The sequence below is a fragment of the Eptesicus fuscus genome, chromosome 22, assembly GCF_027574615.1.
Source record: "Eptesicus fuscus isolate TK198812 chromosome 22, DD_ASM_mEF_20220401, whole genome shotgun sequence".
In the NCBI taxonomy this organism is placed as follows: Eukaryota; Metazoa; Chordata; class Mammalia; order Chiroptera; family Vespertilionidae; genus Eptesicus; species Eptesicus fuscus.
The window spans coordinates 31,327,435-31,340,535 of record NC_072494.1 but is presented as its reverse complement, the minus strand read 5'-3'; the positions used below and the strand labels follow the sequence as shown (position 1 = coordinate 31,340,535).

The window sequence follows — 13,101 nt, the reverse complement described above, 5'->3', positions numbered from 1 at the left end:
CGAGGGGTCCCTAGACAGAAGTTATGAATTAATGTTTCAAAAAAAAAAAAAAAAACTCCAATTGAGCCCAATATAGGGGGAAATTGCTATTTGCAAAATAATGTGATTCCGGGGTGGTTTAAATTACATTCTCTTGACCAAGGATAGCCTCCTTTACTACTTTTTTTTTTTTTTCTTTTTTATTTCCTGGAGGTTTTCCCTGGAGGCTCCCCAGCCAGAAAGTGTTGCCAATTGAAGTTGCAGCAAGACCAAGGTTGCTTTTTTATACACACGCAGCTCCGGAGGGGACCGGGCGGGGGCGGGCGGCGAGGGGGGGAGGAAAGTGCTCGGTCCTGCAAAGACATCTGTTTCTCATCTCCGTTTGCCGTGGCCAAGGAGAAGAAAGTCTTTTGCAAAGGGTGGGAAAGCACAGATTTTTTTTTTTTTAAATCACACGCACGCACAACAACAAAACTAAACCAAATTTAAAAAAAAAAAAAAATGAGAAGCTATCTCAGAAGGTTGCCGAGTGAATACATTATCCGGCTGAAACCGAGCCCCCAGGGCTAGGGCGGGAGCCGGGAGCGCGTGGGGTCTGGGTTGCGGGCTGGAGCTGGGCCCGCCTGTCCCCGGGCACCGGGAGGGGAGGGGAGGGGAGAGGGAGGGGAGAAGGAGGGGAGGGCGGGCGGGAAGGAGGCAGGGGGCGGGCTGGGGTGGGGGTGAGGGGAAGGCGCCCCGCGTGCTGCCGGAGGAGCGGCGGCGGCGGCGGCGGCGGGAGCAGAGGGAGGGCGGGAGAGCGGGCACGCTTGTCATGTTCCCTCTCTCACCCTGGGGGCATCCTGCACAACCTCCCCTCGGAAACCCACGGGGAAATGGCAAACAGGATTGACGGGTTTCACACGCACCTCGCTAGACAGAGCCGCTCATTACCATAACCGTCTGCAGCGACGGCGGCGCGGCGCCCCAGTCGCGGCGGCGGGACCTGCCCGGACCCTCGCCCGCCGCTCACCAGCGGCCACCGCCGATCGGGCCGCCGGGCGGGACCGGCGCGACTGTGCACCGGCGGCCGGGCTGGCGCCGAGCCCCGAGCGGACGAGCGGCCGCTGGAGCGCTGCTGCGGCCGCCGCCTCCCGGCTGACCCCGCGGTAAGAGCCGGGCTGGGCGTGGGCGGCGGGGGCGGCGGGGGCGCCGGGGCCGAGGCCGGTCCCCCCGGGCATCTGCTCGCCGGGACTGGCACCCGCGCGGCCTCCTGGCGCCCTTCCGGCACCCGAGCTGCGCCGGGGTCACCGGGTGGTTTCGCTCAGGCCCGAGCGGGACCGGGGGGCGGCGGGGGCCAGGGCGCAGCTTGGGCGCGGAGGTGGCCCGGGCTCTCCCGGGGCTGGGGCGCCGCGGCGCCTTTTCCTGGGGCGTGAGCCGCCGCCCGCGCGCACCGAGCCGAGCGCAGGGGCAGGTGGCTCCGGCAGCTCTTGGCGAGACCTCGGGGTCCCGGGGGGCCGCTTGTCCCCTTCTCCCGGAGGACGAGGGTCGGTGGGAGGGATGCCCCCCCGGTCTGGGCGCCGCGGCACCCGGCAGGTGGGGAGGGGAGGCGTGTGGATGCCAGAGGCGCGCGCTTGCAAGAAAGAGGGATCGCTGCCGGAGCCGACACCTTGTGGCCCCCTCCACCTCCGCCCCCGCACTCCCCGCCCCGGCAGCCCAGCCGCGCTGCGGGCGGCGGCGGCTCCTCTGTCCTCAGCTCACCTCCCCGGCGGGCTCGGCTGCTGCCCGCCTGGTCCACGCCTCCGCCCCTCTCCTCCCTTCCCCCCTCCCGCCCCCAGCGGCCCTAGCAACTTTCCCGAGTGTCCGGCTGTGGCGGTCGGTCGAGGCGGGAGAGGGGGAGGGGGCGGGGTGGCGCAGACCGGCGGACGCCGGCGGGAGATGCGGTCGCGCACCCGCAGCCCCGATTCTACCGACCCGCAGGGCGCTCCCGCCGCCGCGGGCTCCGAGCGGGCTTGGCGGGGAGGGCGGGCGGGCGCGCGGGCGAGCTGGGCTGCGGGCTGAGCGCGGACCCGGCCAGCATCGCCGGAGCCCGGCCAACTGCCCTGAGTCATTTCCTTGGAATCCCACCTTTGGTGTTTATTTCCCTTAGAAGGAAACTTGGTTTAAAAAAAAAAAAAAGAAGAGAGAGAGAGAGAAAAGAAAGAAAGAATAATAACAGCTCTTATTCTTCAGGAGAGACTGTGGAAAGACAACTTGCCTTTGTTCCCAGACACTTGGGGTGTTGTTGACTTTCTCCTGCGGCCGGCGGCAGACCGGGCTCTGCTCGCTGCCCCCACGGAGGGGCTCGGAGGCTTAGGCACGACCCCGGGGGGAGAGGGGGGGGTGTCTGTTTGGGAGCCGGGATTTGAGAGCTGCTGCCAGCCTGCAGGGGGGTCGGTTCTCGGAGCTTCGGATCCCAGGCTGGGCCCTGGGGATGGGAAGACCTGGCGCAGGGACTTGGACACCCACCTTCCACCTCTCCTCCTCCGGCCCAGGACCTGACCTAGAGCTCACGGCTCTCGGAGCTGCAGCTGAGGAAGGTACCGGCTCAGGGCACACAGGTGTTCTCTGCCAGGGCCTGGCAGGAGAGCGGTATCGGTCTGTGTTCGAAGGGTTTGGAAGGATTGTATTGCGCCCATCCAGCCTCTTCCAACCACCGCTATCAAGAGCTGGGCTGAACTGTTGAGATCTTAGTAGGGACGATGTCGAGGCCTGGGCTTGGTTCCACTGGGGCAGGGCGTTGAAGACTGGCAAGGTCAGTGGTTTGAAAAGATCAAGCCCTTCACTTCCCTGCTTGCCAGTATTGGCATCAGACCTCTAACTGCTATAATGCTCTTCATAAAATGTTCTCTAATTTCTAAGGACAGATGGGGGGCGGGGTGGGGTGGGCAAAGAATGACCAGAGGCCTCAGTTAGATTCAAGGTGCCACTGAATCTGGGGCTCCCCTGTTCTATGTGCCAGTCACTCCTATTAGCATCATAATGGCTCCGAGGGGGAAAAAAAAAGCCCAACCCATCTGGAAAAACCAAACTGAATAGAAGTGCCTGGTAACTTTACGGGGAGCATTTGCTGGAAACGCTTGAGCCCTCCGCCATCTGGGGATGCTTGAGGGGTCATGCCGCTACATCCACGTGGCTCACAAAACAGGCAGGTAGGAGCCTGAGGATAAAAGGTTAGAGCCTTTTGATTTTTTTAAACCCAATGTATGGGCAAAACACACTTTTAAAAATATATATTTTATTGACTTTTTACAGAGAGAAAGGGAGAAGGATAGAGAGTTAGAAACGTCGATCAGCTGCCTCCTGCACACTCCCTACTGGGTATGTGCCTGCAACCAAGGTACATGCCCTTGACCGGAATCGAACCCTGGACCCTTGAGTCCGCAGGCTGATGCTCTATCCACTGAGCCAAACCGGTTAGGGTGACAAAACACACTTTGGTTTTATTTTGGTTTTTTAATCCACTCATCTCTCATGTTAAGCAGATTTTGCCATTAATATACTACATCTTGGTGGCTGTATTTCATATTGACAGCACATAAATTTGTGGAATTCAACTTCTGACTTCAGTAGTAGAATGATATGTAAATCGCATCGTACAGAGAATAATGACTGTGGGTCTGCACCCATAACACAAATAAAGGATCACGAGAAACATCGGTGCTGAGCGCTGCACACTCCAGTCCTTCCTGAACCTTAAACTTGCCTTCTTCATTTGTTAACATCCTCGACTGTAAATTCTAAATAGACTAGAAAGACTCAATTGCTGTGGAACTCAGCCTCTCCAGGTTAGGATTTTGTGTGTCCCAAGTTTTCAATTCAGAAAATAAAAACTTACTGAACATTAGTATCATAAAGGGAAAAAAAAAACAACAGCCAAAATAAAAACAATTTTGCCTTGTTTCAAGCTCACGTTTCAAGTTCCAATGCGTGATGATAAATATTTATGTACTGGAAACAATACTAACAAATAGAAACACTGAAATCCTTAACCAGAAAAGCTACAACAATAAGTCCTCAAAATGTAAACAAACTCTTACTGACATAACACAGCCCAGGGCCCACAGAATGTCCTATTAAACAAAGGCAATCGCTGCTCAGCCCTGCCAATACTTTCCTCTCTTACAGGGCATGGATTTGTCAACCTGCTTTGGTTTCCATGTAATAAAAGTTCTTCTCGGGCAAAAAGTTTGGATCTTATTCCTAGAATCCAGCTCAAAAGGGAGGGTAAATGTCAGGCTGGAAAATATTGTTGCAGTCACTAAGAGAGGGCTCCTTGCCTCAGAAAAACCTCTAATTCATATGTTCATGGCAATAGCACTTCCTGATGCAATTGTCTTAAAATAGGTTAAGAGTTTCAGTTTGGACCATTTCAGGAGAGTCTTCCAGGGAATAAATTACCACGAGGTTTTGTAACTTGTTCGTATGCAGAGTTTGAGGGTGTGACAGATTAAATTTTTTGGTTGATGACTCAAAGAACAAAATGAATGACGTGTCCCACCATTTCTTTTTAGAGAATTCATTGAACCTCTTTTCTTTTTTCTTCTTCTTCTCTTGCAATAAGATTTTTCTAGTAAGTCCTAGCAGCTGCCTCTTTGGAGGGCATTTGGAAAGAGAAGGGGTAAGTGGTTTAGAAGCCCAAATCAGCTGACCCCCCCCCCCCCCCCCAGACACCTCCCCTGTCTATCAGAAGGCTTTGCTTCACTCTCTGGTGAGGTTGGGAGGGAATTTAGGATCTCCAAGAGAAGCCTGGGTGAAGAATGGAGTCACTGCTGCCAAGAGCTGCTGTGTTGGTCAGAAGGACATTGTCACTTTAATGAAGCTATTTTTCCCTGCCCCTGGTGTCTTTTACCTGGAAGTGGCCCCTTGTTATAACATGTAGGTAATAACAGCCTCCCACGAGACAATGGGAGGAGAGTCACCCTTTCCCCAAAACATTATAAGCTGTATAATTTGGAGAAGAAAGCAAGAACTAGATCCTTCATGCATAGTTGCAAGACAGTCAGTCTGCAGAAAGCAGGCCTGACATCACTCTTTGTGACAGTTCTTTAAACTTCGAAGTGAGGGTGAAGGCTTGGCTCTCCCAAAGGACCTGGCCCTTAGTGAGGCACCGAGGCTGCTCTTCTGTCACCGCTGGTCTGTGGCCCCTGGGTCTTTTCACTTTAGGATCAGACCCTTTCCTCCCTTGAACTCACTCTTGACCCTACCTTGAGGCCTACTTAGAACCAAGTGAAGGCACTGAGCCCCCATGGAAATGACCCCCCACCCCCACCCCCCAAACCTGAGTTATGGAGGGGCCCAGCTCCCTTCACAGAGCAAGGAGGCTCCCTGTCTCCCTGGAGGCCCTGGGGAAGGACACGAACTGGAGAGAAGGGCAGTGGTGCGTTGCCTCTTGGAAAGTTCCTGCCTGGTGTCTGGGCTTTGCAGTGTACAGAGTTGCCGGCTGCCTCTGGCCCCAAAGCCCTGGCTCCTGTTTAATATTCTGCCTGCTCCGTGGATGTTGTGCTTGGCTCCTGTGGGACTGCAACTCACGGCTTGAAACTGGAGCCAATTTTCTGTCTTCATCTCTCAGTGTTTTGACTGGAGGCAGATCCAGTTCAGGCCGATCAGGGCTGGTGGAAACAACTACCAAGTGTGTCCCTGTCTGCTTCGCTTTGGGAGAAGAAAGTGGAGGGAGCCCCAGAATGTTGTAGAGGAACCGGCCCCGCGGAAACGAGAGGAGGAGGGGGCGGCGGAACAGAGGAACCTGAGAGCGTTAGTAGGGATTGCTGGTGGAGGTTTCTGCCTCCCTTACCCCTTTCTTTTGATTGATTAGCGGATTTCATCAAAGGAGACTCTCGGGGGATTGGCTAGAAAATTGATTTCGCCTTATTAATAGGAAGGAAGCGCAGGGGTTTTGGCCTTGCCTCCTAGCGGTACATGTTCTGCGGCAAGGTCAGGAGGAAAATGTGTTTAGGAGGCAAAGCAGCTGTCTTGGAGAGGGCCGAGGGGAATCTGAGAACAATACGAAATGGGGTTTTAAAGATCCACCCATGAAATGCAGATTGCCGAACACAGAGGCTGAGCTCACGGCAGCAGGAGAGTTTGCTGAGGTTCTCTTTGAGAAAAACAACAAACTGTTTCAGGGTGAAGGGAGGACCCAGAAGTAAAAGTTTCCCAGAGCAAAGGGATGAAGATGCCAAGGCCATGGCCTGGCCTCCTCCTGATCAAGGCTGTTTTCTGTTTTTTTCAGATCTGAGGCTGTCAGAGATGACTCTGGTTCTGTCCATGAATAGATTCTGCGAGCCCATTGTCTCGGAAGGAGCTGCTGAAATTGCAGGGTACCAGACACTATGGGAGGCTGACAGCTACGGAGGCCCCAGCCCCCCGGGGCCAGCGCAGGCTCCTCTGCAGGGAGACCGGGGAGCCGGCCCCCCGCTGGCAGGTACTGCTCTTGACCTTCGCCCGCTGCCCTCTGAGGCCAGACTGGTGGGAGGAGGTGGTGTCTGCAGCGCCTCTCTGAGCTGAGCCCGGCTCCAGGGGCTTTTCCAGGCAAGCCCCAGTGGGTTTGACAATGAAATCCTGGTCCCATGAGACAAAAAAGGAATCTGCACTTCGGGCCAGCAGTGCTGTGTCTCTTCTTATTAAGCGCACAATTGGCTTTGGTATTGTAGGGGGGAAAACATCAAAGCTCGGAAAACAGAACTATGTTCTTTCTCATCCTTTATTCTAATATTTTAAGGTAAGCTCCTTTGGATTTGTGTGTAGTGCTAGCAATTTTTAAAGAACCCTACAATATAGAACAAGTACTTGTGAAGTCTGGTTTGCTAAAAAGGCTTAAAAGCTGTGGTCTTTAAAAAGTAGACCCTACTTGAATTCATGGTTGGCATGTTACATTTTTGAGAGCCAAAAGGACTTCAGTTACCCAAAATTTAAATTTCATATTTTGAAAGAAGAAATATTGTAACTCCCATGTACAGATAATCATTTCTTTCCTTACCTAAAGCCAATAATACTTTAAAGTTGTTTAATTATTAGTGCTTATAATTTAGTATATGTATATATAGGGTATCCCCCAAATGTATACACACACTCTGAATAATTATAAAGATGGTGTTTATTAAAATACATTTCATTTTCAAAATTGAACTATCAGCTGTTAAAGTGTATACATTTTTTTGGGGGGGGGCACCCTGTATTTGAACAGTGGTGTTATGGTATCATGGATTTAATTGAACAATCTGAATAAATATTAATATTATTTCGGAGTTGTTACAGTCCTCCCCTTTTGAGTTTGCCTGTGCAAAGAATCTGAGTATTTAGTAAATGCTGAAATATGTCGTTTTCCTGTATCATTGTCTAGAAAGCCTTGCCTGGCCTGGGTCACAGGATTCTGTATGATAGCAATTATTAAGACAAGTGTTTGTTTTTAATCACCACATGTACAGAGAGATACATAGCCAAGTTATCTTCTAGAAGGAAAGGAAAGAAAAGTATTTTGTTTGGAGAACCTCTGGCAAACCGCATGTCATTTGTCATATCTGATTTATTACCACAGGATCACATTACAGGGGAATTTCAAATCCTATAACAACATCCAAGATCACATACTTTAAGAGGAAGTATGTGGAAGAAGAGGATTTTCACCCACCACTCAGCAGCTGTAGCCATAAAGTATGTTTTTTTAATAGTCATTATTTTTATTAAGAGTTTAAGATACTGAGTAACAGTTGCTTGATCCATTTCCAAAAATCAAATTGTTCCCCCCCAAGCAATGAAAGGGAGCTACTTCTCATCACAGCCATGTTAATCGTTGTCACTTTTTTGGGTCCTGCGTTATTTTTCACAAGGAGTTGAAAAAAGAGCCAGCAGGCGCTCCACTGCCCAGAAATAACAGAATTATATAATCCAAGGAGCGTCTCTTTTACAAATGATTTCCTTTTTCTCGGGCTGTGTTGCGGGTTGTGGCTAGTCCTGGTGTTCACGTGTGCTGAAATGCCCTTTCCCTTCCCTGGCCTGCTCTCGCCCTCAGCTCTGGCTCCTGTGAGAGTGCCCCCTCCGCGTGTGCCCACGTGGGGTGCTTCCTCTGGGCTTTGCCCGACCCCTCAGGGTGGACTCACCCTCCCTCCAATGTGTGCATGGAAGTAGAAACCTGCACTTCATTGCACATTGGTTACATATGTTCAGTCTGTTCAGATATATCATCCATGCCCAAGAAAACACCAAAGCTAACTTTTTGCACGTATTATAAGAAAATTACAGGATCGGGACAGTGTGTAGAAGCGTGAAACTGGCCATCTAAGCTTTTCAAACACCATCTCTTTTTCCTTACTGTTATCTTTCCTTTTTTTTAATTTATATTTTTATTGATTTTTAGAGAGGAATGGAGAAGGATAGAGAGAGAAAAACATCAATGATGAGAGAGAATCATTGATTGGCTGCTTCCTGCACACACACACACACACCCCCGCCCCCACTGGGGATGGAGCCCACAACCCAGGCATGTGCCCTTAGCCAGAATCAAACCTGAGACCCTTCAGTCTGCAGGCTGACGCTCTATCCGCTGAGCCAAACCGGCCAGGGCTGTTATCTTTCTTCAAAAAAAAAAAAAAAAATAGCTGCTGCTTTAATCAGCCCAGACCATAGTTGTCTGAGCAGAGAGGATTTTTCGTTTTTCTCTCTGTCTCTTCTTACTCCCCCACATCCCCCGTCACCACCCTGTCCTTTATTTATTTACTTATTTTTTAAATATATTTTATTGATTTTCCACAGAGAGGAAGGGAGAGGGACAGAGAGCTAGAAACATCGATGAGAGAGAAACATCGATCAGCTGCCTCCTGCACACCCCCTACCGGGGATGTGCCCGCAACCAAGGTACATGCCCTTGACTGGAATCGAACCTGAGACCTTTCAGTCCGCAGACCGATGCTCTATCCATTGAGCCAAACCAGTTTCGGCCACCCTGTCCTTTAGAAGTCACTTTGACCCTGCTCATGAAGACATCAGCACACACTGGCAGGTGTTGGGCTTCTCCCTGCGTGTGTATCCCTGCCGTTGGTCAGCCTGGGCTGGTTCGGTTCCCCGCTCCTCGGGTTATGCTACCACTTGGTTTTTTTTATGAGCCGGCATAGCTGGCCCCCAGGACACAAGCAGTGTATTCCCTCTTTAGCTTGTTTTGTGGTTGTAGCAGTTTTCCAGTTGCTGCTGGATCTGTACCAACCATCACACAGTGATGGTATCCCCCAGCTCAGGAGTGAGTCCTCTCATTCCCTCTCTGCATCCCTGCTCCTGCCCAGCCCAAAAGGACGCCTACTTTGGCCCTTCAGATCCTTTCAGGTTCTGGGGTTCATTCCTTAATCATCGTCCCCCTTTCGAGCAAAGATCATTGCAAGTATGAAACCCAGAGGATTGAAAGAGGGACAACACGGAGACCAGGTCTCATGCCCCTGGATGGCTAGGCCAGGCTTTGAAGTGGACTCGTTATGACTTGCATGTCGGCATCTTTTTAAAAGCATCTGTTGACATGCAATATGTGAGCCTGTGTGTCTATATGCATGTGTGTTGCACAAGTATCGTAAGAGTACAGCTTGAAGAATTTCACACAGTGATCATATCTATGTCATTAGTATCCAGATCAAGAAGCAACATCAGCCCTCGCTGGTTTGGCTCAGTGGACAGAGCGTCAGCCTATGGACTGAAGGGTCCCAGGTTCTATTCCAGCCAAGGGCACATGCCCGGGGTTGCCAGCTTGTTCCCCAGTAGGGGGCGTGCAGGAGGCAGCCAATCCATGATTCTCTTTCATCATGGATGTTTCTAGCTCTCTCTCCCCTCTCCCTTCCTCTCTGAAATCAATAAAAAAAAAAAGAAGCAACATCACCAGAACCCAGAACCCTTCTGTGGCCCCCTTCTAGTCACTGCCTCTCTGCCCTCCAGAGAAACAACCCTCATGACTTCTTACAGCACAGTTAAGTGTCTTTTCCGTCCTCCTCGTTGTGCCATGAAAGAGGCAACAACCTGGCTGTCCCTGCTGAGGTCTGACTTGCGGCTGGATTCCCTGGGGCGTGGCCACACCAGTGAGTCAGGAAGGGGACATGAGCACCGGGGACAACCTCTCTAAAGGAACCTGGGGAAACAGGGCCACACGTTCCCAGATGCAGACACGGCCCAGAGAGAGTGATGCTGCGGTGATATATCCACCGAGTCCCTTTCCTAAGCTTTCTCTTCCTGTTGTGATTTTCAGACCATCTCCGTTTTTGAGGAGCGAGCCCACATCCTTTACATGTCCTTAGAGAAGCTCAAGTTCATCGACGATCCTGAAGTGTACCTCCGAAGATCTGTCCTGATAAACAATTTGATGAAAAGGATCCATGGAGAGATTATCATGCAGAATAACTGGTGCTTTCCTGCCTGCTCATTCAATGGCGCCCCTGCCCAGGAGTGGTTCGTGGCTCAGGACTGTCCTTACCGGAAACGACCGCGGATGGCCAAAGAGGAGTGTGAAAAGATTCATGCCTGCTGCTTTTACCAAGATTGTGGTGGTCACTACCTAAATTTACCCCTTTCTGTCAATGCTAATGTTGGAAGTGCCTCCACCACTGCCTCCTCCTCTTCCCCTTCCTCCCCCTCCTCCTCCTCCTCTTCTTCCTCCTCTTCCTCCTCTTCCTCCTCTTCCCCTCTGCCTTTACCAAGTTGTTCCCACCAGGTGGATTTTGATGTAGGCAGTGCACCGATTTACAAGGGCGATGGCCATATACCTGCCAGCGAAATCTTTGTTACTAATGTCAGGTCGCTTGGTGTTCAGGAAAAGGCCAAATTAAATGATGAGAAATCAAATGATGACACTGACAGGGCTGGTGGCCCCCTAAGCCATGAACCTGTGGGAAATGACCTCGCTTTCGAGTGCAAAGGCCAATTTTATGATTATTTTGAGACTGGCTATAATGAGAAAAACAGCGTCAGTGAGTCCTGGAAAAAGTCCTTGAGGAGAAAGGAGCCTTCACCAGGCAGCAAACTGTGCTGCAGCAAAAGGAAGTAAAACACGAGCCATCCTCCCACCGCAACTCTTGACGCATGCTCAGCATGATCAATTAGCGCTCCTACATTTTATTCTGAATGGATTTTTCTAGTTTTGTACAACTGATACGATTATGCCATGAACATGCCGTGTCGTTTTAATGCCTGGAGAGCAGATTGCATAAAACATCTGTATAGTAGGCATCAGTGAGCTACTTAGAAGTGTGGTAATTTTTCCAAGAAAACAGTTGACTTCATGCTTAAAAGTCTATCTTAGTTTTCTTACAGAAAAGACCAGTAGATTAGACCGGGGGGACAATGCGACAATGCGCCCTTGTGACATGTCCATTATCCCCAAAGAGCCTGTCACTAGCTAAGAAACTTCAACGTTTGCCAATGAATGAGGTAGGTATTTGGTAAACAAATCAATATAACCAGCAAAGGAGGTCTGCTTCGTCTATAGGATACAGTATTGTTTTTCTGAACGAAAGACTGAAGACAGGGAGCTAGGTGAAATGGCTTCATGGTGCTGTTAAGTATTTGTACTTAACGGTCTTGTGTGACAGATGAAAATAGGACATAACGTAAAGTGAAACACACCTGTCTAGGGGCGGCAATCAGCACTATGTGTGGAGGGTGCTCCCTGCAAGTTCCCGCTTGCCTGCGATGGGTGATGAGGCTTTTAGAGAAGTGGTATACAGGGCGATTTTCGGTGCCTTACTTTATCTTAATTTTTGCCAATGTGAAAATTAAGGATGAATCAGAGTTACAGCAGGGATTTAACAAACAGGAAAAAACACACACACACACAGGGTGGATCGATATTGTTTGGAAACCGTTACCTTCGAGCTGTTGCGTTCAAACTTTTGATTCGACATCTCTATTGTTCCTTTATTTTTGATGCCCAGTTGTTTCTGAATTTGGCATTTTTTGAAAGGGATGGAGGAGACAATAGAGAGAGCTGTTGGGAACCAGCGCTAGCTGCTTGGGCTTTTCTATGGCAACCGTCTGTTGCTGGGGTTGGGTTTTTTGGGTTTGGGGTCATTTGGTTTGGTTTGGTTTTCTTGTCCAATGAAATTCATGAACCAGTGGCATGCATTATATTTTAATCTGTTCTGCATCATTTCACTCGTTTAGATTATAAACGCATGTGGTTTTTTATATATAACTTTTGCTGATGATTAAGAAGCACAATGTTAATAAATGATGTGGTGATCAATAAGGTTTTATCTTAAAGAATGTAAAGATTTTAGGTTTGGGAAAGTTATTTTGGAGAAATGGGACTCAGCCAGCAATAGCGACAGACTACATATGTGGTCAACACTTTTCTCAATCATTTCTTTAACCTGTACATTTGTGAGAGGGTTCAGAGCGCCCCTCTGACCCTCCTGCCCTCCGCTCCAGCCAATTCCTCCTGCTTAACTGTGTTCCAATGTCAAGGTCACTATTTGATTGGGCCTCCTTAAACAGGACTGCGTGAACCAAATGCCAAACGGAGGAATTAAGTACGTCCTCCCAGTTTCTCCAAGATAAAGCTTTTTTTATTATTGCTATTAATATTAAATATAGGTCTCATTCATACAGTGTATGAGTAGGATCATCATTTGGACAATGTCCACAAGGACCAATTTTTCAAACATGTTCTTGTGTTATGGCTAAATAGTCTAGTAAAGTTTGTCCTTTATTTTCAATATTTGATAAACATTTGATGTTGAAACCTTAGATGATAGACGCTTGTATATGAATGTGTTGTTGTAATAAAGTGAGGTTTTCTTGATATATATTTATTAAAACGATCAAAATTCATTAAGATTTTCTTATTTTAATGATTATCGGCCATGTTTCTCTTTTCCATTGCTCTTTCTTCTTAAAAAAAAAAACACGACAACTCAAATCGTCTAGAAACTGTAGTGGGCAGTGGCCACATGGGAGTTTTTACTTGAAGTCAGTATGTCAGGTGTTTTCGAATGGTCCTGGTTTATACGTTTAGATTTCTGTGGATTAAGAGCACAATGTAATTGATCATCAGCAAGGTTTTATCTTAAAGGACCCAGAGATTTTACCTTTGGCAGAGTTTCTGGGGGGAAAAAAAAAGCGTAAGATGAATCTATAAAT

At 49.4% G+C, this 13,101-nt stretch overlaps 1 protein-coding gene across 2 annotated transcripts; it reads left to right on the top strand.

Annotated features, from left to right (window-relative positions):
* The first annotated feature begins 788 nt into the window (after positions 1 to 788).
* On the top strand, positions 789 to 12,792 carry SERTAD4 (SERTA domain containing 4). Of its 2 annotated transcripts, none has more exons than XM_054711515.1 (4): positions 789 to 1,124; positions 6,227 to 6,418; positions 7,532 to 7,647; positions 10,214 to 12,792. In XM_054711515.1, the coding sequence occupies exons 2-4, from the start codon at positions 6,244 to 6,246 to the stop codon at positions 11,006 to 11,008; spliced, it is 1,086 nt and encodes a 361-aa protein (XP_054567490.1). In that variant the 5' UTR covers positions 789 to 1,124; positions 6,227 to 6,243; the 3' UTR covers positions 11,009 to 12,792. The 2 variants fall into 2 exon arrangements, with proteins under 2 accessions (XP_054567490.1, XP_054567491.1); XM_054711516.1 differs by having other exon boundaries at positions 6,206 to 6,418.
* Positions 12,793 to 13,101: the final 309 nt, after the last annotated feature.